Below are 25,596 nucleotides of genomic sequence, written 5' to 3' on the forward strand. Positions count from 1 at the left end.
TTTGAGATACGAGGCTCCTGACCAGTTGCCGGCTCCAGTACCCAAAGCGGGCACGTGGCTAGGCGGCAGGGCTCCGAAACACTACCTGGTCAATCTGACTGATGATGAGCTCGCTAGTCTGGTGCCCCTTGGCTGTTCATGTTGCAATGCTGTTCGATTTGGGAAACTTGCTCTCATGGAATACAATTCTGGCGAGATCCATTCCTTCTTTTGAAATTCGTTCGAGATTTCCAAAGAGTTGCATTCTCAGAAAACCCACTAGGGCGCATATAGGCGACTTACAGGGAGTTACATGGATAAGACAGGCCGGAATTGTGATTTTCGACAGAGAATCGCAGAGGGGCCGATTCCACCGCCTTTTCCGCCCACTGAGGAGGCCTGCCGAACCAACGATTTGGATGAACATGCAATTGCCTTGATCAAACCCTGTTCCCTACCAACATACTGGAACCAGCCTGGGCCAATCTTCGTCGAAACGGGAAGCCTTTGGGGGCTAGGATGGCTTGGCCTTACGCCTCTCGCCTCGTCGGCAGATAGAAAGGATGCCCCGGATGGGGATTTCCTTCCGGGAAGAGCGAAGTTGAATAAACAACTGACATCGCCTGGTATCCAACACATGGTTTTTTGATCACCATTCCCTCCTTTCATTTTCTTCTTGTTCTTCGTATTCTTGTCTGTTCTTATCTTTGGTGAAGAAGTGAAGATGAGATTCCTCACATTTGCTGCGTTGGTTTCATTCGGCGTCCAGGTGGTAGTGGGGGCGACCACCACCACCACCTCGGCGGCAGCGTCCACGGAGACACCTCCCTTATGCGGTGTATGTTTCCTTCGCGAAAGATGTCGATCGTGCACTGACTGATATGCCTTAGCTGAAATGCATCCAACAAGAAACGCTGCAGTCAACGTGCTCACTCACGAATGCCACCTGCATCTGTACCAACGTTGAGTTGAATGCGAAGATCTCGCTCTGCGTGCATGAGAGCTGTACGGTACGAGAGGCACTGCGTAAGTCATTTTCCAGTCTTTTTTATCAAGATCATGCATCACTAACATCTTCCAGTTGTGCAAAGTTACTCAAAACACACATGTAATGCGCCATCAAGAGACCGAACGAAAGAAGTATGGGTCATTGGTGTCGTGTTCCTCGTACTCGGGCTTTTGGGCTTCGGTTTGAGAGTGATGGCCAGACTATGCCTCGGTGCCCAGACATGGGGACCTGATGACTGGGTCATGTTGATTGCTGTGGGCATGATGATACCCCTCAACGCATTGTCCATTCCCAGTAAGTTGCGAACAGCAAACAGCCGCGGTTGAAGCAAACACTAACAGCCACCTAGTTTCACAAGTCGCTCTTGGAAAAGACATGTGGAATGTCAGTCCTGATGACGTCACGAAGTTCCTCTACGTGAGTATCTCTCCTGTTTGGTTTGCAATCTTATGACTGACATGGAATTCAGCTGTTTTACTGGGACGAGTTGCTTTACCTGGGAGCATTGCCAGTCACCAAGATCTCGATCTTGCTATTCTATCTCAAGATCTTTCCCCGCAGGGAGATCAGAATTGCGACATACGTTATGATCGGTCTCAATGTGGCGTACTTTATTGTCTTCGAGCTGATTTCGATCTTCCAATGCCGGCCTATCGATGGTGCATGGAGGGCATGGGACGGAGAGTACCAGGCCAAGTGCAACAACATCAACATCCAGGGATGGGCAGCGGCAGTCTTCAACATCCTTCTTGATCTAGGCACCATGATTCTCCCTCTGGGTGAACTTTACAAGCTCTCCATGTCCATGAAGAAGAAGATCCAGATCATGCTCATGTTCAGCGTCGGTTTCTTGTAAGTTGTTTCCTTCTCAGCTTTGTCTTTCCCAGTTTTAACATCAAGCAGTGTTACCATTGTCAGTGTTGTCAGACTGCAGTCTCTGGCTAGCTATGCCACCACCAGCAACGTCACCCAGGATTATGTGGAGGTCGGTTACTGGAGTACCATCGAGGTCCCAGTTGGCATCATCTGCGCATGCATGCCCGCCATTCGCTCGTTGTTCAGTCTGGTCTTCCCCAAGGTGTTCGGTACTACGCAGCAAAAGTCCAACTACGCCAATCTCTCGGGTTCAAACCAGAAGCCTCTGTCAAGTTCGAACAAACTTTCTTCGAAGGCCTCCTCTCTCAAGGCGATCCGAGTCAAGAAGGAGTTCACCATCAGGTCAAAACGTGGAGACGACGCGTCATTCATCGAGCTCAACCACACACCATTCACGAACGAACACTCATCATCACGCCCATCATCTGACAGAAAGTTGGCCACACCACATGAATCTGTGTAGATGGTTCGATTCTTGTTCCTTTGTTTTTTGGCCACATATCATTACGGCTCCAGGCTGGAAGGAGAGAGCCCACGAAAAAAGTACTTCCGTTAATGTAATTATAGACATCATGAGCGTTCTTTTGAGATACCACATAGTAGAATAGTAATCAGTCGTTATCGACATCATCCACGCTTCCACTGCAGTACATTATCGGAGTCTCCCCCGTCACCGAATCCGTACCCCTTGCTCTCTCTTGCAAGCCAAACCTGTCTAGATCGGTATCCCACATCGTCATCTGCAGGTCCGATGAGGCCCGCGGACGCCAGGTTCCTCAAAGAGATGCAAGGCAGGTAACATCCGACAGGATCGGGTTCTTCGAGATTTGATGTCGTCCAGTGAGGCCTCGTTGGAAGGATGCCCACCAAGTGGGGACCTGTCAACTGAGCCAGTGGGGGAAAAGCCGTTGCATCAGCCTAGCAAGGATGCTGTCAGGGGTCTCCTCAACAAGTGCCGATCTTAACTGTCTTAGAAGCTTGGGCTCTCAGACTCTTCACCTCTTTTCATCAACCCTGGCAAAAGCTGAGTGAGACCCTCTATCTCTTACCTTTTGCAGAGTTGCGATTATTTCTCGAAGGTTCAACTGGCCTGTCGTGGGGGCCACGTCCAGTGCTACCACATTTTTCAGGCCCTGTCTGTGTCATTTTCTCTGTCATTGCGATCGGCTACAACGCCATCCGCTCGCATGCAGACTGGAGTGAAGTTCTGCCCAAGTCGGCATGAGTCAACCTCCCTGTATCGTCGAGCAAGCGGCACTTCGCAGCCCCTTATGGATGTGAATGGACTGACTTATGCCGATTATCGTGAGACACTGCCCTTAGATAATCGGCTTAACTTCAGTTTTCGGGTTAAACGGGTTGTTGGACGCGTCCGAAAGTCAGTATCAGACCACGCTGTTGGCTGTCAAAGGTTAGCGCATAATATTATCCGATGATAACTCATAATACAGCAACCGGGGTGCCGAACAGAGTTGTTTCTCAGGATCCCGTCTGTTTTAGCGCAAGCCGCTTTCGTCGGCGACGACGAAACGCTCATCTCGCCTTTCACAAACCCCTGTGTCATTATGAAAGGGTCCACCAAAATGAGGGAACGGGGGAGGTGGCCTCGTGGCGAGACGCAATCTCGACCTCAGAGAATGCCGCAATCCCGCAGACCAGAGATGGCGGTGGAGAACCCTGTCCACGCAACAGCCGCAACTCAGGAAAGATCGACTTGCACTCCTGGCAGGAAATATGGAACTCGCGGCCACTACCCCTTTTGAATTGTCGTATCGGCCTGTTGCAACGATCACCAACACGCCTAGCGCAACAGGACATCTTAGGGGCAAGGCTGAAAGGACCTCGGCATGCCGCTTGGCAGATTCCTTTAAGCTTCGAGGAGTTTGCTTCGTTTTCTCTTCGGATCGTCTCGAAGCAGTCTTGAAGTAGCTGTCGGTCTAGTTTCCTCGAGTCATCGATCGTCAGTCAAGCTGCAGATGACTTGTTGAGAGTCATTCATTCTTTTTCCAAGGCCCACCTATTGTCACTCATTTATACCCGCAACTCACGATGCGCGCCACACTCGCTCTCACATTCGTTTCATTACTGGCCGATTCGGCCTCTGCTTTGTAAGGCAGTGCTATACTGGCGTTGGCGATATTTCATAGCTGACCTTGTGTGACGCAGTGCGGTTCCTTGGAGGGCACTCAAGAACCAGGCTCGCCATGATCCCTTCATCGGCAGGCGTGCTGACAACGGCACTCTCGATGACTATGACTATGTCGTCGTTGGATCTGGCCCTGGTGGTGGCCCGGTGGCTGCTAACCTCGCCATTGCCGGCTACAAGGTGCTCCTGATCGATGCTGGTGGTGACTCTGGCGATAGCTGGACGGAGAAGGTCCCAGCCATGCATCTCATGTCGACCGAATTTGAGGACACCAGGTGGAACTACTTCGTCAACCACTACCCCGATCTCGAGCAGCAGAAGCGCGATTCGAAGATGACGTATCAGATGCCTGATGGCAGCTTCTACGTTGGTCTCGAGCCCCCCGCTGAGGCTGACCCTCTCGGTGTCTGGTATCCTCGCACAGGAACCTTGGGCGGGTATGTTGAAAGGAGATCTTTGAGATGAAAAACCAAGATGGCTAACGAGTTCCAGCTGCTCTCGTCACAACGCTCTCATCAGTATCGCAGCCCACGACTCTGACTGGGACAACATCGCCACTCTCACCGGTGACGATTCCTGGAGCGCAACGAACATGAGAGAGCACTTTAAGAAGATTGAGAACGCTCAGTACTTGCCCAACAGCGTTGTCGGCCACGGCTTCTCTGGCTGGCTCGGTCTTTCTCTGACTTCGCTGTCGCTTGTCGTTGAGGATCAGAAGCTCTTGTCCTTGATCATTGCCGCCGGAACCGCCATGGGCAAGTCCATCCTTACCGCTCTCGTCAGCACCGTTGTTGGACTTGGCCAGGTGTTGCTTCGTGATATCAACGCTCCCGGCCAGGCTAGCCAGACTGGTCTCTACCAGGTTCCTCTGGCCATGACCGATTCTATTCGTGGTGGTCCTCGCGACCTTATCTTGAACACTGCCAACGCCGTCAACTCAGATGGCTCCCGCAAGTATCATCTTGACGTCAAACTCAACACCCTGGTAAGTTGCGTACCATGATCGGGTCTCTGCTTTCGCGATGCTAATATTCCATCAGGTTACCAAGATCAACTTCGATCAGAGTGGCGACAAGCCCCGCGCTACTGGTGTTGACTTCATGGAGGGCGCGAGTCTGTACCGCGCTGACCCCCGTTCCGGATCGGCCACCTCAACTGGTACCGGTAGCGTTAGTGCTAAGAAGGAGGTCATCATCTCTGCGGGTGCCTTCAACACCCCTCAACTTCTGAAGCTCAGCGGTGTTGGTCCCAAGAAGGAGCTTGAGTCTTTCAACATCACCACCATTGTCGACCTTCCCGGTGTCGGAACCAACATGCAGGATCGCTATGAGGCTACCGTGATCGGCAAGACCACCAGCGACTTCGTCATTACTTCTAAGTGCACCTTTGGAGAGACCTCTCCTGATCCTTGTCTCGAGCAGTACCAGAAGGGTCTCGAGCCCATCAGCAAGGGAGTCTACGCCACCAACGGTATCGCCATCGCTATCATTCTCAAGTCTTCCGTCGCCGAGGATGAGCCCGATCTGCTCGTTTCTGGTGCGCCTGCCAAGTTCAAGGGCTACTTCCCCGGCTATGCCTCCGATTCTCTCGCCGACGCCCAGCACTGGGCTTGGATCGTCTTGAAGGCCCACAGCCGTAACAACGCCGGAACTGTCACTCTCAAGTCGACTGATCCCCGTGACATGCCTCTCATCAACTTCAACTACTACGACGCGGGAGTCAACAGCGCTGGTGAGGCCGACAAGGACCTCCAGGCCACCTATGAGGGTTTCGAGTTCGGCCGCCGCGCGTTCTCCGACCTGATTCCCCTTGATGGAAGCTTCCCTGAGGTCTGGCCCGGAACCAACGTCACCAGCGAGGATGCCACCAAACAGTTCCTCAAGGACGAGACATGGGGACACCACGCCTCGTGCACCTGCCCCATCGGACCCGACAGCGACCCCAACGCCGTTCTTGACTCTGAGTTCAAGGTTCGCGGCACCGAGGGACTGAGAGTTGTCGATGCCAGTGTCTTCCCCAAGATCCCTGGTTTCTACATTGCCTTGCCCCTGTACATCGTCTCTGAGAAGGCCAGCGAGGTCATTATCAAGGCCGCTCAGAGCTCCGCCTGAAGGGCTACCTCATAGTCCAATCCAGCGATCCAGCGTGTTTGTCCTTGAGCGTCTACATAGTAATATTTTGCCGAAAGTGCATATTAATTCAAATCAAATGTTTGAGGTCTCCGACCTTAGCGAATATTTTCTGATGACAATGAGGTCAACACCAGCCGTGAAACACTTTTTCCTTCAAAGTTGTATTGGAGGGTCGTTCAGTTCCTTCGTAGATAAATTGAAGGATTCGGAGTATTGGGCCGCGTTGGTCTTTGCTATTGATATTTCGAGAGATACGTTCTTAATCGTGCAAAGTGTGTGTATCAAGACATATCATTCAGAATGAAAAAGTAGATTACGCTAGCGGAATGTTTACTGTTCGTTTACACGCACACGATCGATCAGTCTTACTGTTGAGCTATCAAATCAACAACGTAGCACTCCAACCAGCCGCCCCTGGTTTTGATACCCTGAACAAGCCATCCCGGCTCCCTGTGATCATATATGGAGTGTAACATCTCGCCAATCTGGTTCAATACTACAATACTTCATCTACTTAGTCATGGGTTGTTGTCGACAGGAAGTGTTCCTTTGGATTGGATATTCTGCCCAGGTCCCCAACCTCCATGGGTCGGGGGGGTCCCAGCGAACGTGACACTTAGGAATCACGTGTAAGGACAACAATTACAAAGGCGCTAACGCAAAGATACTGCCATTACAATAAGACAACTGCTAATGACATGTGCCTGACGCCGTTAGGCTATTTGTTGATTCGTGGCCAGATGATCAGACATGCACCCGCTATGCAGCTAAGCACGGGAACCTACAGGACACGATGTTGATTGGCTCTCTTTACCATCTACGCAGATCCAGTTCCTAGAGATCTGAGATCACACCGTTCGTCAGACCAATGACAAGAAGAATCAATATTTCAATGCCCAACCAAGTAGATGGACCTGTGTTGAATGCTAGATGGATGTTGGCTATTATGTCTGAGACACGTCAAGCTTAAAAAGCGGAGTTGATCGAATCTGCACTCCTACTGTAACGATGGGAAACTGTCTGTGCTGTGCATCGAGCCCCAATCATAAGATCGGAATACAACAGTACAGTTTCCTCAGAGATCCGTGTCAATCACCCCAGTTTGAATGAACCATGCTATGAAGTCAAAAAGAATATTTACGATAACAGAAAGCTGAACGTGTGAGAGCATCCATTCCATGGTAATAAGCCAGACTCTATTGCCGAGGTTGTAACCGGCATCGCGATGTGGGGGAAACACCCAGGGCTAGCGTCTGGTACGAAAATTGCGCAACATTGAGCAAAGCGAGAATGAAGTCCGAACGAAGGACTGCTTTTGATCGTTTGGCTCGATATCTGGGCAATCAACTAATACCTCATAGCACTAGACCAGCATCATGAATGTAGTACTTGATGATAATCCCAAGGCAACTTGAAGCGCATCTTCGACGTCTGCACCTCACTTGCCATGCCGCCGAGTTTAGGCCGGCTGAAAAGCGGGAAGTCGTGATCAAACTGGGAAAGCAATCAGGCTTGAATTGTCGGGCCTATTCCAAAGTCCGGGAATAAACAGACGATTGATCACGAACAGCTGAAGAGCCGTTGTGGTGGAAATGGCAAATCCACAATTCCATCATGCGACCAGCGCCCAATACCCGAGGTTAACAGGCCCGGCCGAATTTTCACAGCGCCGAAAACTTCCACTGCCACAACGTGAGCCCTCACCTCATGTTTTGCTCACGAGCTCAAGAAAAACTTCAAAGGGCTGACAAACCCTCTCCGCTAAAAAGAAAATGGGGTTCTCCAAAGCTCTCCAATTGTTGCATGGGTCAACTCCACAAAACTCAACTGCTTCCCCATGGGAGTGGTCTGCTTGAACTGCTTGATGGGGGCTTAATAACCCACAAATTCCTCTTTACGGTTCTAATTGCCGGTATTCTCTCCGCGTGGTATTAACATGACGTATCCTCGTCACGAGACCTGCCACACCGCGAAAGCATTACCCTTCTCAACCTGTCCCCGTCACGCGTTCCCCGATTTCCCGATTCCTGGAAACAGGCAAGGAGGGAGGGACGAGAGCACCCAAGGCCGCTCCCTGCGCCAATCGGACGATCCGTTGCCCAAAGTGCCGGTGTTCTGCCGCCGGCAGGCTGTTTGTAGGCGCAGTTCAGCTTTTCCATTACATATCAGATGCGGAAATGCACTCCGCAGGTCATAAACATTGGGGTAGTAGCATGACGGGTGGCCCAAGGACGACAGAACAGGGCCGATTACTTGTGCGGGGAAAACTGGGGAGGGCATATTGTTTTCCTCCGGTTTGGGTCGACCAGTTCCACGGCTTTGGCCCCGGACACCGTCTTGTTCCCCAAAACATGCTACTCCAACCGCCATCACGAGAAATTTTCTGTGAAGAGTCCTGCACTCCGGTCCTGCTAGTGCCGGCGCAATGTCGGACCTCCACACGAAGCCTTGCCCACTTCAATTTTCTTCGACGGCGGGGGCGGGGAGGGGAGGCTGGGTTTAAGGTCGGGACCCGGTCGATGGCCACACGCACGAAAAACAAGCTTGCTGAAATCTCCAGGTTTCCAAGCTGTCACCCGATCCGCCTTCCCCACAGCAACGGCTCGTCTTCCCTGTCACTCGCAGCGGCAGTTCTCCGGAATTTTCAACTTCTAGTGCTGCGACGGAAGCCCCGACATGACAGCGCCAAGCACCGAAACGGTCTTTGCTACTACTCGGACAGCATGTCAAACTACTGCGATTCCGCGGGTTTAGGCGTGGAACGCAGTTCTGAAGTCCGATTGTTGGCGGCAGCCTCGAGCGGTGCACACCTAGTAAAGCCCTCTTGAGCAGATCTCTTTCTAGAAGGACCAATGACTCAATATTGTCTCGTTACGGCTGAGGCTACACCTTGATCACTAGTCATGGCCGGTATTGGATCTCCACACCCCATATGACGATGTGTGGTCACCAGCATCGAGAACCAGGGGCTCGGCAGCATTCCGCCTCCCCCACGTGTGGGAAGGCTGGCCGGTCTGTTCCGTTTCTCTGGCTACTGGGTAATCTACGGGTGGTAGCACTCTCCGAACTTCATCTAGAATCCCACTTTGGCCCTTCGGGTGACGACCGGTGTGGGGCCGACTTCCGTGCCATGACGACTTGGATTACCAATGAGGCCTCGATCACGCTGCTTTCACCGACCTTTGCAGTCCCCCGCGCGGGGCCCGGTGATGTGGGAAGGAAGGTCCATGTCGTCGGCCTTGTCCTCGGAGGGGCCATATTCAACTCGGATGATGGATAGTGCGAGGGCAGGCAAAAGTAGGGTGGTATGGTTCGGATCCCTGCCCCCCGCGGGTCGCGGGTCTGATGGAAAATTGGGAAGAACACGATGAACTGACGTCGGGAGCCGTGGGAGGAGACGAGGATGTATAAAGAGAGTCATGTAACCCCGTGAGATGAGGCTCTTGGATCTCCAGCACAAGCGCCAGACCTCAACTCAAAGGGTTCTCAAGATGACCGCCGCTCTGTCTCTCATCCTTTCCGGCCTTCTGTTGGCTCCGGCCGTCAATGGCCAGGCCTACGACGCCGGCGAACGCGGCGAAGACGCCTTCGAATACGTTCAGCCTCTGAACACCACCATTCTCGGTCCCTATGGCCACTCTCCGGCCGTATACCCCTCTCGTGAGTATCTCTCAGACTCTCATCGCAAGAGCGTCTGCTAACATAATGTTCAGCCAACACCACCGGTAACGGTTGGGAGGATGCTTTGGCCAAGGCCAAGGCTTTCGTCAACGAGTTGACCATTGAGGAGAAGGCCGACATGGTCACCGGTCAGCCTGGACCTTGCGTCGGTAACATCGTCGCTGTCCCCCGCCTCGGCTTCAACGGTCTCTGCCTTCAGGATGGACCCCTTTCCATCCGTGTAGCCGACTACGCCAGTGTCTTCTCCGCAGGTGTCTCTGCCGCAGCCACCTGGGACAAGGACATTCTTTACGAGAGAGGTTACGCCATGGGCAAGGAGTTCAAGGCCAAGGGTGCTCACGTCGCCCTCTCTCCCGTCGCCGGACCTCTCGGCCGCTCCGCTTACTCCGGCAGAAACTGGGAGGGCTTCTCCCCCGACCCCTACCTCACCGGTATCGCCATGTACCAGACCATCACTGGCCACCAGGACGCCGGAGTCCAGGCTACTGCTAAGCACTGGATCGGAAACGAGCAGGAGACCATGAGAAACCCCACCTTCGACCCCAACGGCACCGACACCGACATCACCGTCCAGGCTCTGTCTTCCAACATCGACGACCGCACCATCCACGAGCTCTACATGTGGCCCTTTGCCAACGCCGTCAAGGCCAAGGCTGCCTCCTTCATGTGCTCTTACCAGCGCATCAACGGCTCCTACGGCTGCCAGAACTCCAAGTCCCTGAACGGTCTCCTGAAGACGGAGCTCGGCTTCGAGGGATACGTCATGAGTGATTGGGGTGCTACCCACACTGGTGTTGCTGCCATTGAGGCCGGTTTGGACATGGACATGCCCGGTGGTCTCGGATCTTACGGCCAGGCCTGGGCTTCCGGCTCTTTCTTCGGCGGAAACGTCACCCTCGCTGTCAACAACGGCACCCTTGATGTTGCCCGCGTCGACGACATGATCCTCCGTATCATGACCCCCTACTTCTGGCTCGGCCAGGACAAGGACTTCCCCTCCATCGACCCTTCCAGCGGTGACCTCAACACCTTCTCCCCCAAGTCCACCTGGGTCCGCGAGTTCAACCTGACTGGCGAGCGCAGCCGTGACGTCCGTGACAACCACGGCGAGATCATCCGCAAGCACGGTGCTGCCGCCTCCATTCTCCTCAAGAACGAGAACAAGGCCCTCCCCCTCAAGGCCCCCAAGTCCATCGCCGTCTTCGGAAACGACGCCGGTGAGGACACCCAGGGCTTCTACAACCAGAAGGACTTCGAGTACGGCACCCTCGTTGCCGGCGGTGGTTCCGGAACTGGCCGTCTTACCTACCTCGTCTCCCCTCTTGAGGCCATCAAGGCCCGTGCGGCTCAGGATGGTGCTCTCGTCCAGCAGTGGCTCAACAACACCCTCATCATCAACTCCAACATGAGCGATCTCTGGATCCCCAAGACCCCTGAGGTCTGCCTCGTCTTCCTCAAGACCTGGGCTGAGGAGGCCGCTGACCGCCAGCACCTTGACGTTGACTGGAACGGTAACGACGTCGTTGAGGCTGTCGCTAAGGACTGCAACAACACCATTGTCATCACCCACTCTTCCGGTATCAACACCCTTCCCTGGGCCGACCACCCCAACGTCACTGCCATCCTCGCCAACCACTACCCTGGCCAGGAGAGCGGCAACTCTCTCATCGATGTTCTCTACGGCGACGTCAACCCCTCTGGTCGTCTTCCTTACACCATCGCTCTGAACGGCACCGACTACAACGCGCCCCCCACCACTGCCATCAACACCACCGGCGAGTACGACTGGCAGAGCTGGTACGATGAGAAGCTCGAGATCGACTACCGCTACTTCGACGCCAAGAACATCACCGTCCGCTACGAGTTCGGCTTCGGTCTCAGCTACACCACCTTCGAGCTCGCCGACTTCGCCGCCGAGGCCGTCGCCGACAACATCACCTCCGCCCCTGAGGAGCGCCCCGTCGAGCCCGGCGGCAACCCCGCCCTCTGGGAGACCATCTTCAACGCCACCGTCACCGTCTCCAACTCCGGCGACGTCGAGGGCGCCGCCGTGCCCCAGCTCTACGTCAGCTTCCCCGCCGACACCACCCCCGCCGGCACTCCTCCCAAGCAGCTCCGCGGCTTCGAGAAGGTGCCCCTTGCCGTCGGCGCGAGCAAGACCATCGGCTTCGAGCTGATGCGCCGTGATCTCAGCTACTGGGACGTCGTCTCCCAGCAGTGGGTCATCCCCGCTGGCGAGTTCACCCTCAGCGTCGGCTGGAGCAGCAGAGACCTGAAGGCTTCCACCACCATCACTCCTGTGCAAGCGTAAGAATTCCGTAATGTATTGTGTGGAGGGAATCACGACGCATGATTTACGACTCTGAATAGTATTAGTAATGTCTGGATAGCAGTGAAATAAACACCTTTTCAGTTACAATGTTCTCTGATGATGATGACTATGTGGCTCGTGCGAGCGGCCCGGTTGTGGTTGAGTTGATGTAGTCTGAGAGACGGGGAGCGCCGGGTGCGCCGGCCGGCATTTATGGGCAGAAATTATCCATAACGGAGACAATTGGCATTTGGGGCTCCGTTGAATCTTGTGTGCGGTAGCTTGCCGAATACCAAGACAGACATTGGCTATCACAGTTCAAGCTAGACAGTCCCAAAGTCTAGACCATGCAAGCAAATATGATGTCGTCCGTAATACTTGAGTTGGTCCTTCCAATCAGTCATGACCTGTCGGAAGGTCAAAAGAAGTAACTAGAAAGTGCCTTTCTACCATTCGCAAGCTCAGCACGAAGGAGAAGGCCATAATCTAGACTTTCCCTTAGGGTTTCGGGTCCGCTCCAGATGACCGGCTGAGAACCAAAGTCCGTCCTCCACATTCCGCTTTTGAACTCCGAATGATGCGGCTCAGTAAGCTTGAAAGTTCAGACGATGTCGTCACAGCTTCCATATCAGTCTCTTTGGCCGATGTCGTTCGTAGCTTCAATGCGGACTTCCCCAAACCCTCGGTAGGAAGGCTTAAATCATAAATACTCATAATGCGACCCGGCCACATATCGCGGTCACTGGAGACGTTGTGAATTCGATGCAAATTGACTAACAATCTTCCTCTTTGCGCATTCTTGTTGATTTCAGTCAATATGTCGGCTCAGGAGGATCGTGTGCTGCTGGAAAAGCCGTTCGACCAGTCTGTGCCAATGTCAGAATCATCGGATTCATCCACGTGCGGGTGTCGGGTAAGATCCTTCCCGTCAATGAGCTAGCGGCTATCACTAACGCTATGAAGGGCCGACGCGCAGGATTCCATCTGAAAACGCTGTACCTATTCACCAGAAGCGACATCAAAACTGTTCTAGTACCTCAAACCATTTTTCTCGTGGCCGCAGTCCTCGGCCATGAAACACTCACGACGGTTCAAAGGCCGACTGCCTATGAGGCGTTACAGAGGTTGCTCCTCTCGGTGTTCTGGATATGGGTGAACCTAATCGTCTGCGGCATCTCGAACCAGCGCCTCCCGGAATCTGTCCTCGAGGACGAACTTAACAAACCCTGGCGGCCAATCGCGGCGAAGAGACTGACGCCGAACCAAGCACAGAAGCTGCTGCTCGCTATCATCCCCATGGTGATGGTTATGAGTCTGTTCATCGGTGGCTTCACGCCCTCGGTGACAATGATGGCCTTACTATGGACGTACAACGACCTGGACGGCAGTAGTATCAACATTTGGTCGCGAAACTTGATCAACACTGGAGGAATCATGTGCTTCAGCGCGGGATCGTTGGAAGTTATCTCGGGTGGCCAGCTCCTGCCCAAGGCTTGGATTTGGATCGGGTTAACAGGAGCCGCCATCGCAACCACTGTGCAGGCTCTCGACTTTCCTGATATGGAAGGCGACAGAGCCAGAGGACGACAGACCATCCCACTGGTCTACGGAGAGAAGGCGTCCCGCGTAGGACTGGCTGCTGCAGTACTGATGTGGTCGGCGGTGACTCCGTACTTTTGGAATCTCAGTCTGGTTGGATGGGCGGTGCCGATGGGGTTTGGGTCTGTCATGGCGGTTCTGACGGTCGCGAGAAGAGACGAGAGGTGTGACAAGATTGTGGCGAAGTTGTGGTGTTTGTGGATGTCTACATTGTATGTCCTACCTCTTTTTGTTGCGTGAGGCGGGAATATCTCATGGTTTGGAGCAAGCGTTGCATGGGGGTTCGAGACCGACTTTGAAGGCCTGAAGTGCGGCACACAGGAAGCACATGGGCTTGCGTTCGTTTATGGTTTGATGTCGGGTATACCCAATAGATTTCTCATTCATTCTCTCGATCGAAATTTTAGCATTGCAGTGAGGCGCGGGCAGGCGATATCTTGGAGGATTTAGCAGATGGACAGGCTTCCTGAAGTTCTTGCGGCTCTTAGACTTGACACGTTTGTCGTCTAAGGTACAGAACCTCATCGTCAGTGTGATCGTCATCAGTTTCGTCATCAGTATCTGCTCAGAGTTTACCATTGTCCAAGTATGAGGACCATCGTGCGGCATGTGCAAACCATATGTTAAGAATTGAATCTGTATGTCAGTTTCTAAAATGAGTGCGAATTGAATTCGTCATGTTTTGCGTTCTCTCGAGCTGTCGTGATAGTCAAACTTTTCGCGGTAGCTGATTGCAGGTAAGCTCGACTGTGCCGCTCTGCCGCGGCGATGTCCAAAAAGGAAGGTCAAACAGGCTCGCCGAATCATTGCTCAGGGCCGACCGTCATCTCCCCGCAATTGACTCGTTCTCGGAATCCTTCAGGACGTGTGCGAAACGCGTCACATCATAAGTAAGCACGTACTGGGAAACCATAGATACCTTCATAAAGTCTGGCCGAAAACCTCGTCGCATTTTGTCACTCATCAGTCCGGCCATCTTGGCATTCAATCGCTCAGTCGGCGGACATGATTCCCGCCTCATTATTGCTCGGCGGCATTATCGGCCTGGCCGGGGCCCAATTTCCACCGAAGCCGGAGGGTGTCACTGTTTTGAAGTCTAAATTTCACGAAAATGTGACCATCTCGTACAAGGAGGTAAGATGAGTTGTTCCGAATCAATTGGCCCGACGCCCTAGGGATGAGCGGGATTGACGTTGCGCCGATAGCCAGGAATCTGCGAGACGACGCCCGGCGTCCGAAGCTACGCGGGCTACGTCCACCTGCCGCCCGGAACTCTGGACGATGTGAACGGAGAGGCGCAGGACTACCCAATCAACACGTGAGTTTCCCCCGCGATGCGATCAGACGATGGGGGCTTACCACCAACGCGCAGGTTCTTCTGGTTCTTCGAGGCCCGAAAGGCGCCCGAGAATGCGCCGCTGGCCATCTGGCTGAATGGTGGGCCCGGCGCGTCGTCCATCATGGGACTGCTTGAGGAGAACGGCCCATGCTTCGTCAACGAGGACTCCAAGACTACGCGACTCAACCCGTTGAGCTGGAATAATGAGGTGAACCTTCTTTACATCGATCAGCCGAACCAAGTGGGCTTCTCTTACGATGTTCTCACCAATCTCACCGCGCATATGAACGAAGAGGGGTACATGGAGTCGTTCCCTGCTGACTTCAGCGACGGGATCCCGGAGTCTGGCAACTGGACTTATCGATACGGTACTGCGTCGAGCCAGAACATATCCCAAACTGCCCACACCACGGCGCATGCTGCTCATTCGCTGTGGCACTTTGCCCAGACTTGGTTCTTTGAGTTCCCATTCTACAAGCCCATCGATGACAAAGTGAGCCTCTGGGCCGAGTCGTATGGCGGGCACTACGGACCTGGTATCCTGAAGCACTTTCAAAATCAGAATGAGCTGATCCAAAACGGAAGCTCGCCTGAGAAGGATGCTCACTTCATCCATCTCGATACTCTGGGTATCGTCAACGGCCTCATTGACTTTGTCATCCAGGCTGAGACGTGGATCACATTCCCATACAATAACGTGAGTGAAGTTTGCCGCGGGATGGCGCGTCTTAAGATTGAGTGAATGCTAAGTCGTGAGACGAAAGACATACGACATCCAAGTCTTCAACCAGTCCATCTACGATGAGCTGATGTACAACTGGACCCGCCCCAACGGTTGCCGTCAACAGATGGCCGATTGTCAAGACGCCCTGAAAGAGCACGGCCCGTTGCTCGCAAGCGGCAAGAAGAATTACACGGAGATTTGTGGCGGTTTTACCAGCGAATGCGAAAATAAAGCTGTTGAACTTTACCAGTCAATCGGTAACGGGTGGTACGACATCGGCCATCCCAAGCACGACCCCTTCCCGGCCCCGCATCTGTACGGATACCTCATCGACGGGGAGGTGCTTTCTTCTCTCGGAGTTCCAGTGAACTACTCGGAATCTTCAAGCGCCGTGGGCAGGGCTTTCAATGAGAACTTTGGTGTGCAGCCTTACCTTCCACCCGGAGGTGGCCGCTTTGGATGAACGTAGAGCTGATACCATGTGTAGACATCATCCTGGGCGGGTTCAGCGAGTCGATTGGGTGTCTCCTCGACAGCGGAGTCAAGGTTCACATGATGTGTGAGTTACCGTCCCACTCCCGGGGCGCATTAGTGTACGACATACGAATGGGTCTCTGACATATTTGTAGACGGTGATCGCGATTATGCATGCAACTGGGTTGGCGGGGAGAGGGTGAGCCTGACGATCCCCTACAAGCGCTCCGAGGACTTCGCCAAGGCCGGGTACGCCCCGCTCGTGACGCCGGACGGCATCACGGGCATGACGCGGCAGTTCGGCAACTACAGTTTCTCGCGGGTGTTCCAGGCCGGCCACGAGGTGCCGTCATACCAGCCCGTGACGGCGTACGAGATCTTCATGCGGGCGACCTTCAACCGCGACATTGCGACCGGGCTGATCCCGGTGACTGATGAGCTGGCGACCGTTGGCCCTCTGGACATTTGGCACATCAAGAACGTGCCGCCTGCGCAGCCAGACCCCGCCTGCTATGTGCTGAAGCCTGAAACTTGCGCGCCCGAGGTGTGGGAGATGGTGAAAAACGGTACTGCGTTGGTGAGAGATTACTACGTGGTTGGGACCATCGAAGACGATGGCGATGAACAAGTTACGCAGACGATTCAGGGTCCGGAAAAGGGCGAACAGCAGGTTTCCGAGGAGCTGTAAGCGCGAACCCTCCTGAGAAGGCTAGTGTTTAGTAGTTGCACGCTGCCACGGTGATTCCTAGCTTCAGCAGCCGGGAGAGCAAGATCAAGCCCGTCGGCCAAGTGTGTTTCAGTGATTGGACGCATGAGGGGGAAACCGTCAGAAAACATGCAGCGCTGGTCGCAGCCCTATGCCCTAGCGCTGGCGTGTTGGAATGGTTTGGTATAGCAGCGGACCGCGCGTTTTTTAAGCTTAGCTAGGCTATGAAAAGAAACATTCAGCGCCGTGCCATTTTCATTCCAAGTTGTCTCGATTAAATGGGGTGGACGGGAAACAAAAGGGACGGAATATGTGTGCTAAAAGAAGCGACCCCCAGCCGGATATAGTGCCGTGTGGCTCGCAGACCCAAGAAACGAACCGGGCCCGATATGCGAATCAATGAATCATCCGAGGGCGCTGGCCAACCGGGGATCGTCGGCGAGACTCACGATGCCGCTTGGCGGTGCATTTCATCCGATCCGATGACCTGGACTGCCCTGGCGGGAGGATGTTGCGCCGGCGGCAAGCCGTCACGCAACAGCAGCAGCAGCTCTCATCTCGTTCGACCCCTCCACCCCGGGAGGCGCAGCAGTCCGCGCCCGGGTGGTGGCCCAGCCGGCGTTTCTTGGTGAGCTGGGAGCTGAACAAGCCAACAGCGGCTACAGCAGGTTGCAGGGGGCAAGCTTTGAGGCCGCGTTTTCAGACGGAGTCGAGTCTTGTCTGGCGTCGTGTCCAGAGTCTCTTGTGTCATTGGGTGGTCAACGCTTCTTTGCAGCGCAACATTGGGAGCGAGTTGCGACCGGTGCTTTTTCTGAAGGGCGACCCTTAGCATGCACTGCAGCAACAGACAGCAGACATGTACCACGACGCGCGCTGTGCTGTTGTCGTGCGTCTTTCACATGCCAGCTGATGAGACAGGGGAATGATATCAGGACGCAGCAACCCAGCCCATCTCTTGCACTTCAAGAATGATAAGGGTCCCCTTTTTGCAGTCCCATCTATTTGGCGTGTTTACTATCGAACTCTCATAGCGACTATTGCCCAGCCAAGGTCACAAAGGTGCAACAGCCCATTTATATATCCGTACTGCTGCTGGAGCACGATTCATCTCCACTGATTTGCAGAACAATTGCGTTTTGGACGACGCCCAGTTGCTGGCTGAAACAGAGCTGAAACCCCAGTCGCAGGCCGCACGACAGCTCCCTGGAAGAGGGCGTTTGACCCTTATTTCTTGCTACCGTTACCAACACAGCTTATCATCAGATTAACGATACCGCGACTCTATTTGGGAAGAGGACATCACTTTATAGAAGACGAATCTTGGGTGGAATCTTGATTGGGAAGAAGAATACGGATACGACAACTTCAATCAGTCAGAGACACAAGTCACAATCATGGATACGAAGTCATTTTCGTCTCGCATCAGCGACCTCGTCAAGGTAAGCTACCTACTCAGCGACAGCAATCGCTGACGGGTCTCCCAGCGGGGCCTGAATGATTCAAGCATTGCCGCTGACATTTCCACCACAGTTCCTCTCATCAGTACAAGGCGATCTCTCCAATGTCACCGCACCGCCATCTTTCCTGGCGCCCTCTTCGGTCGTCGAGGTCGGCCACTGCTGGTCGCAGAGGCCAGGCGTCTTCGTCGCCCCGGCCCTCGAACAGGACCCAGAGAAGCGCTCCCTGAAGGTGCTGCGCATGATCCTTATCGCGATGCGCAGCCAGTTCTACGTTGCCGGCGCCCCCAACGTCAGCATCAAGAAGCCCCTCAACGCATTCCTTGGCGAGCTTTTCCTGGCGTCCTGGAACGAGGGCAAGGCGTCGACGAAGCTGGTCGCTGAGCAGGTCAGCCACCACCCGCCCATCACGGCGATGCACATCGCGAGCAAGGAGCACGGCATCCGGGCGGATGGGTACGCGCGCGTCGAGATGACGTTCTCGAGCAGCGTCAACATTCGCCAGATTGGGCACGCGGTGGTGCACATCGACAAGTACAACGAGGACTATTTGGTGCCGCTTCCCGATGTAAAGGTTCGGGGGTTCCTGAACGCCTGCTTGTACCCCGAGGTGATTGGCACATACTACATCGTCTCGAGCACGGGCTACGTATCGGAGATCAAGTTCTCGGGGACGGGCGTGTTCAGCGGAAAAAAGAACTTCTTCCAGGCGAGGATGTACCACAAGAACGACAAGAAGGCGACGATTTACTCATTGGAGGGTGTCTGGAGCGAGGGCTGGACAGTGAAGGACGGAAGGACGGGCGACATTATCGAGAAGTACGAGGTCGACGCGCTGGAGAACTTGCCCGCGCCGATGGAGATTGAGCCGATTGCCAGCCAAGATCCTTGGGAGTCGCGCAAGGCGTGGGCTGGCGTCATCGAAGGCCTGGGCAAGGGCGACTTCCGGGAGACGGTGAACGCGAAGAGCGAGGTAGAGCAGGCGCAAAGACGCATGAGAGCGGAAGAGAAGAAGAAGGGAGAGACCTGGGAACCGTTATTTTTCAAGAGCATCCCTGGGTCGGAACACGACGTTTTCCACCAGCTGGCGAAGCCTGTGAACTGGCAGCTTCATGATAAACATACTAAGGGTGTTTGGAAGGTTGACGAGGACAAGCGGGATACGGTTCAAAGACCATTTAGAGGGGAACTGACGCCTTTGGGATAGGCGCGGCAGTGCTTACCTACTAGATTTCCTGTATCATGTTCACGACTGGCGTTTGGATTACAGAATGGGAATGGGATAGGCGCTTGGGAATCTGGCTTGGGACTATAGGATGTCAATACACTATTTACTACTTATTTACGCTACGAGATTCTGTATCTCAGTCTCAACCGCAAAGAGTTAAGCGATACTTCGTTCACAACCACTTGGCAGCCAAGCATGTGTCTTCCTATCTCACTTCGCAGTGCCACTGTCGCCACCAACTACGATAACCATCTTTCCAGCTGCTTTTCCGCCCTTGATTCTCGCATAAGCATTGTCTGCGTCCTCTAAGCCAAAGACGTCCTCGATCACTGGCTTGACTTTGCCTTCCTCAATCCACCTGGCCACCCGTAGGGAGTGCTCCGGGTTTGCGAATACTGAATGGAACTTGAACCTTCTCTTACCGCCGCCAAAGAGCCTTGGGAGCAAATGAATCGAAATCAAAGTCTTGAATGTATGGGCTGTCAAAGGCAAACCAATCGCCACGTAGGTCCCGTTAAGGACGAGATAATGGTGACTTTGCCAATACAGCTCCGTATTCAGAAACATCGTATCCAGTATGTAATCAAACTGTTCCCCTCGTTTCCTGAGCGTGTCTACCAGATCTCCCTTCCTGTGGTCAATCACATCATCAGCTCCAAGACTCCGGCAAAAATCGGCATTCCGCCCCGAACAGACGGCAACAACTCGGGCGCAGCCTAGAGCCTTAGCAACTTGAATAGCGAACATCCCGGTGCCACCGCTGCCTCCGTTGATCAAGACCGTGTCTCCCTCTTTCACGAAGGGAGCAAGTGCTTGTAGCGCCGTGACACCACATATACCGACACACGCCGCATCCTTCAGCGATACGCCGGCGGGGACCGGTGCGATGCCTGATTTTCCTACCACGACGTACTCGGCCAGCGTGCCACACTTGTGCATCTGCGTTCTCCCAAACACACGCTGACCGGGCTTCAGTGTGGTGAGATTTGTTGCGACGACGGTGCCCGAGTAGTCCACTCCGGGGGTTGCTGGGTTGGGGAAGATGCGGTTGACGAGGGGAAGTTCGGCGAGCTTGTAGTCGTGGTTGATGGAGGCGAAGGCCACTTTCACGAGGGTGCAGCCCTTGGGAAGTGAAGAGGCAGTCTTGGGGAGTGGTGCGTTGGTGACGAGCTTGAGGTTCTTCTCGATGCTGCCGGTGGTAGTGCGCCATTGCGCCGCGCGCATTGTCGCAGGAAGCTGGGTAGACGATGGCATGGCGGTGTTTTCCATACAATACTAGAAAGACTCCGATTTCGAGACAACGTCCATAAACTCATTGGAATTTTGAACACTGTCGGATTCAGCATAACGATTCGAGGTCGTTAAGTATATGATCATCTTGAAACTAACAGTGGCGCGACAAGGCGGAGGTAAGGATCAAGTACCAAAGCCGCCGGAGCGCTGGAATACACCGCGCTGACGACATGCCTGATGCCAAGTGCGATAGCTCAGGAAGCTTCCTGTAGTTGGCGGTGGCCTGAGGGTTAGAAACCAATCATACTGTTGGGCGTTGACGCTGTGCCGCGATTGAGCTTCCCACGGCGCCGATATTGGAGTGATTTATCTCTGGATTGAAGCATCAGGAGACTTCATATTCTTGGCTCATGGTGTCGTCAAATAAGCCTTCAAACAATCGGGACTTCTGCCACAAATAGAGCCATCGTAATGTTCGCGAGCATCACCTTTGGCAGTCTCGGAATTGAATCACTCCACATTCGGGTTCAGTGTCCTCCATGCGTCCGGCCTGCTCCGGGCTTGCGTGACTCCACGTTCGCCGAACAGCGGTGCAATGCCCGATGGGCAGAAAGCATCTGTAGTCCGCTAAGGTATCCAGCTGTGGGTTTTTGCATGACTTGTTTTCACCTACAACAGCCATTGGCCACCCATGACAAATTCTCCGGTCGTACCACATCAGCCACTCGGCGACTAACACTGCGGCAAAGGCGTTCATCATTCACCTTCGCTTCATTTCCCTGTCCTAGAGATCAGCCGTTTGGTATGTCACTACGTGACAACGTATCCTATTTTGTGACAGCTGAGCTGAATCGGAAGGATGCACATCCAAGCCAGTCTAGTTCGTAGAGGACCATCATTGCCTCATTGAACTTGGATGTCCCATCGATTGTAACACAGCACATGCATTGAAGGTAACGAGCCAATCTGCAAGCTACCATCGAGGACATCTGCAGGGAAACATTTGTCATCTATTTGTCGGCACCTATACGATTCAAGAAGGCTCCTGGCGGATCTGAGCTTGACTTCAATTATTGGTGCCAAAGTAGGACAAGATCTGCCTTTGCAGTAAAGCGCATGCTGGAATGAATACCTGATATTGAGGCCCTGTCATCAGCTCTTCAACCTCTTTATATTTCAACCCTACAAGCATCATTTGGCACCAGTCGAGCAACCTGCCACTTTTCATCGTCGGTCATGCCGGTTACTATTCCTCCATATTTACTACTGAGTACTCTCAAAGCTTTGCGTATCACTTGGACTATGTGCGAACGAATGTGGCAGCTCATGACTGATATCTTCAAATCGATGGTCCATTTTCTTGACTCTATATGGAGGAACAATTACGCCCCGATTCAAAGGTTTCTGAATGAGCGAGACTCCAGTCTACGCAACCAGCTGACGATCGCCTGGAGAGACTACACACTTTCGCAATTGAACGTAACTCTGATCACAGTAACTTCCTCCAATATTTTGCTCGCTCCAATAAGACCCTAAGGAGATACAGACAGCCCTGATAAGCAGCGTCACGTCAAGCTCCTTGACTTGGAACCAGTTCACGAACCCAGCTGCCGAAACGTCTGCTGTAAAGGTAGCCAGGGTTCTCTGGTACAGTGCACTTTTCGTGTCATTGTGCTGGGTTGGAGCATCCTCACAACAACTGGTTGGTTTGCATCGGCTGAGCACCTACGCCGACGGGCCATTCAAGCTACGACAACTCCTGGGTCAAAAGTCAGATCCTGATGGGCATCTCGAGCGTTGCAAGGCCGACGAGGACCCAATAACTCTGGGTCTTGTGCAAGCTTACATATGGCATATTCCTCCATTTCTTTTGCTGGGCAGTTTATACCTCTTAGCTATTGGACTATGTGTTCTTGTATACGATTACATTGGCACTTTGTTTGGAACTCCTCATTTTGGCCCCTTTGTAAGTCAACCACTGCCCTGAGGTTGCGGTGTGACCGGAGAACTTACATTTTCTTAGCTTGTTCTATATACCGTGATTCTCGTGCTGTCGATCAGCAACTTTTTGCTTGGGTATGTGGTCTTGTATCATTACATGGACGATCAAAAGTCGAGGGAGACATCGATCTAGGTATTTTTCTACACATCCCGTCGCTAGAAACACTTTGGAGAAGAGGGAGCAAATTTCACTGAATGTAGACTTCAATGAGATAATGCGCATCTATTGCAATGACTTTTTGATAAGCCTCGACGTAGCTCATCGAGGGTTTCCCAAGAGTTTCCTGACTGTAGTCAATTTAATCCAGAGATGGCGCTCAGCAAGACTAGGGAGCTCCTTTTCCGTTTTCATGGGGTTAATCTAATCGAGCCTTGGTCCTTTGTATCTTCTATTCGCATAACCAAACCAGTTGCCGATAGCGAAAAGTCCCATAACTCCTATCACGACGCTTGCGTAGTCTTCTCAAATCAGCTAAAAGCACTGAGAAACTGGCTCGCAATGCACTTACTCATATTTGAAGCAGTGGCGGGAATTACCACGGGGAAATCGTAGAATATCAATGCAATGAGACCCAGCGCGATTGTCAAAACATTGGCAACAACTCCGACAAGCTGTGGCAGTCGGAACTTACACCTTGGTAAAACCCTCTCAAATGCTGCCGCCCCTTTGAATCGGTGATACAGAGCCAAAGCCGCCGGGAAACTGAAGCTGACTTGTTGAAGAATTAGACCCGTGGCGACCAACGCATTGAACGCTGTCGAAGACCCAAGAAATACGCAGCCCAAGATGAAAATGAGAGCTGAGTTGACAATGAGTGCGTTGACAGGCACGCCGAATCGCGGGCTAATTTTGCCCAGAAATGACGAGAACACTATCGCATCGTCTCGAGCGAAGGACCATGTAAGTCGGCTGGCTGTTTGTAAAGCACCCGTACAAGCGAAGCAGCCGCATACGGCAATAGTCACCACGAAGGTTGTGGCCGCAGCAGATGACCCTGTGGCTTGCGACCAGATCTCTAAGATCGGATACCTGTGTTCATGGCAGATATTGTTATCACTCATGCGCAGACGACCCGAATTCGGTGTATCACTTACGGAGACTGGAGAACAGGTTCAACGTCGCGAAAGCTGTACAACATCGCCACGCTGAACACGAAACTTGACACAAATCCAATTGTGACAGTAGAAATCAGAGCTTTGGGGATGCTGGAGGCTGCATGATTGCATTCTTCGGCCAAGTGAATGGCTCCATCCAAGCCGGAGTAGATGAAGTTAGGGTTGAGCAAGCCGGTGAAGAAGACAATGCCCTTTGAGGACCAACCGCTGTCGTTGATAAATGTTGTCCACACAAAAGTGCTGTCTTGCTTAGGAGTCGAACGTGACAAGCAGGTGACAGTAATGACAAAGAAGGCCGTCAGGGAGATGAAAACTACGAAGCAGATCAGACGAAGGCCGAGTTAAGTGTGGTGGATATTCCCAAGGAAGCTTACACCCCAAGTCGCGAATCCACGCTGTGCGTTTCATTAAGAAAATGTTGTAGGCGGTGAATGTAAAGCTGAAGGCCTGGAAAAGCAGGAAGATATGCCACGTTTCTGGGACGTATCGAGGATCGAGGTAAGACGCCAGTGAGAGTACCATGACCGGCATCTGTATGACGAAGCCTGCTCCGTTGGCTATCCAGCCCAGGAAGTTGACTGAGCCGCAGCAGTAACTCTGCGGCATTCGCCGTTAGCATCGATATCGCGATTATTAACGTGTATATGGTCCTTACCAGTACACGACTAGAACGTTCTGGTGCAAGAATGCTGGTCCAGTGATACTGGCCTCCTGCTGTTGGGTAGACGGAGGCGATCTCGGCCATGCTTATTGCACAGGCACCCCCAAGAACGAAGATGAGAATGATGCCGTATAACAAAGTTACCGGACCGCCCGACGCAATTGAGATTGATAGTGTGACTGCGATAGCCGACCAGCTATTGCAAATGTTCCATCCGAGGCCAACAATCTCAAGAAGTCCAATGTCCCGTTTTGTGGGAGACTGGAGGCCGAGGCGTTTCAAGTCGGCATCTTCGTCGCTGCTTACCCCAGCCGAGTCATCTGAAAAGCCTAGAATCAGCCCGCGATACCAGGGCAGACTGTTGCAGCGTGTGCGACCTACTCTTTTCGGTCATTGCCGCGTCACGGACGTAGGACGAGGGCTTGCCCTGGCTTTCCGCCGAGTCGAACACCATAGCTACGAAGAGAAATGAAGAACGAATGCGATAGCGCAGGTAGTGACCAAATTAGAGGATTTACGAATGAATTTAAGCATAACAAAATGTATGCTCAGCATCACATTCTGCATCATTCAAGATCAGACCACTCGGGCAACGGAATCTGCATGCCTGCATCGCTGATCTGTACTGAGCTGCAGTCATCCGCAGGGTAACGCTGCAATGAAACAATTGCGAGCCCTCATTCGTGGCCAAAAATTGAAGTTTCACCATGAGAAGCAATCTTCATCTTAGTACGATGCAACGTATGCAGACTCATTGCGTACAATACCTAACCTTTGGGCAAAAGTCAGCTTGAAGGCAAGGTTCCGGCTAACCGAGATGCTCGTTTATGCAGGGAGGTGCCATCGCTTCGCTTTTGCGGTACAAAGTGTTCCTCTTCTGCTTGGCTACATAAGCATCCAGGATCGCTTCTATCAGAACCGAAT

The 25,596-nt window shown here is 53.1% G+C and overlaps 8 protein-coding genes across 8 annotated transcripts; 6 read left to right on the top strand and 2 right to left on the bottom strand.

The window, feature by feature from the left end:
* Positions 1-703: 703 nt before the first annotated feature.
* CGGC5_v013156 (uncharacterized protein) lies at positions 704-2,327 on the top strand (the record flags this gene model as incomplete). Its single annotated transcript, XM_032021523.1, has 6 exons — positions 704-817; positions 870-1,005; positions 1,061-1,282; positions 1,338-1,405; positions 1,458-1,840; positions 1,892-2,327. The coding sequence occupies 6 exons, from the start codon at positions 704-706 to the stop codon at positions 2,325-2,327; spliced, it is 1,359 nt and encodes a 452-aa protein (XP_031881418.1).
* Positions 2,328-3,913: 1,586 nt separating this feature from the next.
* betA-3 (Oxygen-dependent choline dehydrogenase) lies at positions 3,914-6,121 on the top strand (the record flags this gene model as incomplete). The annotated part of the gene is made up of 4 exons (XM_032021524.1): positions 3,914-3,972; positions 4,031-4,447; positions 4,503-4,995; positions 5,051-6,121. The coding sequence occupies 4 exons, from the start codon at positions 3,914-3,916 to the stop codon at positions 6,119-6,121; spliced, it is 2,040 nt and encodes a 679-aa protein (XP_031881417.1).
* A 3,512-nt stretch (positions 6,122-9,633) lies between these two features.
* Positions 9,634-12,307, top strand: bglG-1 (putative beta-glucosidase G; the record flags this gene model as incomplete). Its single annotated transcript, XM_032021525.2, has 3 exons — positions 9,634-9,802; positions 9,856-12,130; positions 12,214-12,307. 3 exons carry the CDS (start codon positions 9,634-9,636, stop codon positions 12,305-12,307), a joined length of 2,538 nt encoding a protein of 845 aa, XP_031881416.2.
* A 644-nt stretch (positions 12,308-12,951) lies between these two features.
* On the top strand, positions 12,952-13,973 carry CGGC5_v013159 (Fumagillin beta-trans-bergamotene synthase; the record flags this gene model as incomplete). The annotated part of the gene is made up of 2 exons (XM_032021526.2): positions 12,952-13,047; positions 13,098-13,973. The coding sequence occupies 2 exons, from the start codon at positions 12,952-12,954 to the stop codon at positions 13,971-13,973; spliced, it is 972 nt and encodes a 323-aa protein (XP_031881415.2).
* A 765-nt stretch (positions 13,974-14,738) lies between these two features.
* CGGC5_v013160 (Carboxypeptidase S1-like protein A) lies at positions 14,739-16,958 on the top strand (the record flags this gene model as incomplete). Its single annotated transcript, XM_032021527.1, has 6 exons — positions 14,739-14,867; positions 14,939-15,051; positions 15,106-15,769; positions 15,837-16,215; positions 16,284-16,355; positions 16,426-16,958. 6 exons carry the CDS (start codon positions 14,739-14,741, stop codon positions 16,956-16,958), a joined length of 1,890 nt encoding a protein of 629 aa, XP_031881422.1.
* A 1,412-nt stretch (positions 16,959-18,370) lies between these two features.
* Positions 18,371-19,640, top strand: CGGC5_v013161 (Oxysterol-binding protein-like protein 4; the record flags this gene model as incomplete). Its single annotated transcript, XM_032021528.1, has 2 exons — positions 18,371-18,415; positions 18,507-19,640. 2 exons carry the CDS (start codon positions 18,371-18,373, stop codon positions 19,638-19,640), a joined length of 1,179 nt encoding a protein of 392 aa, XP_031881421.1.
* Positions 19,641-19,871: 231 nt separating this feature from the next.
* On the bottom strand, positions 19,872-20,885 carry CGGC5_v013162 (Zinc-type alcohol dehydrogenase-like protein; the record flags this gene model as incomplete). Its single annotated transcript, XM_032021529.1, has 1 exon — positions 19,872-20,885. The coding sequence occupies one exon, from the start codon at positions 20,883-20,885 to the stop codon at positions 19,872-19,874; it is 1,014 nt and encodes a 337-aa protein (XP_031881420.1).
* Positions 20,886-23,256: 2,371 nt separating this feature from the next.
* On the bottom strand, positions 23,257-25,126 carry HNM1-4 (Choline transport protein; the record flags this gene model as incomplete). The annotated part of the gene is made up of 6 exons (XM_032021530.1): positions 23,257-23,354; positions 23,405-23,925; positions 23,991-24,324; positions 24,386-24,608; positions 24,667-24,992; positions 25,054-25,126. 6 exons carry the CDS (start codon positions 25,124-25,126, stop codon positions 23,257-23,259), a joined length of 1,575 nt encoding a protein of 524 aa, XP_031881419.1.
* Positions 25,127-25,596: the final 470 nt, after the last annotated feature.

This window comes from Colletotrichum fructicola, assembly GCF_000319635.2.
Source record: "Colletotrichum fructicola Nara gc5 chromosome Unknown KSG_Nara_v1_contig08, whole genome shotgun sequence".
NCBI lineage: Eukaryota > Fungi > Ascomycota > Sordariomycetes > Glomerellales > Glomerellaceae > Colletotrichum > Colletotrichum fructicola.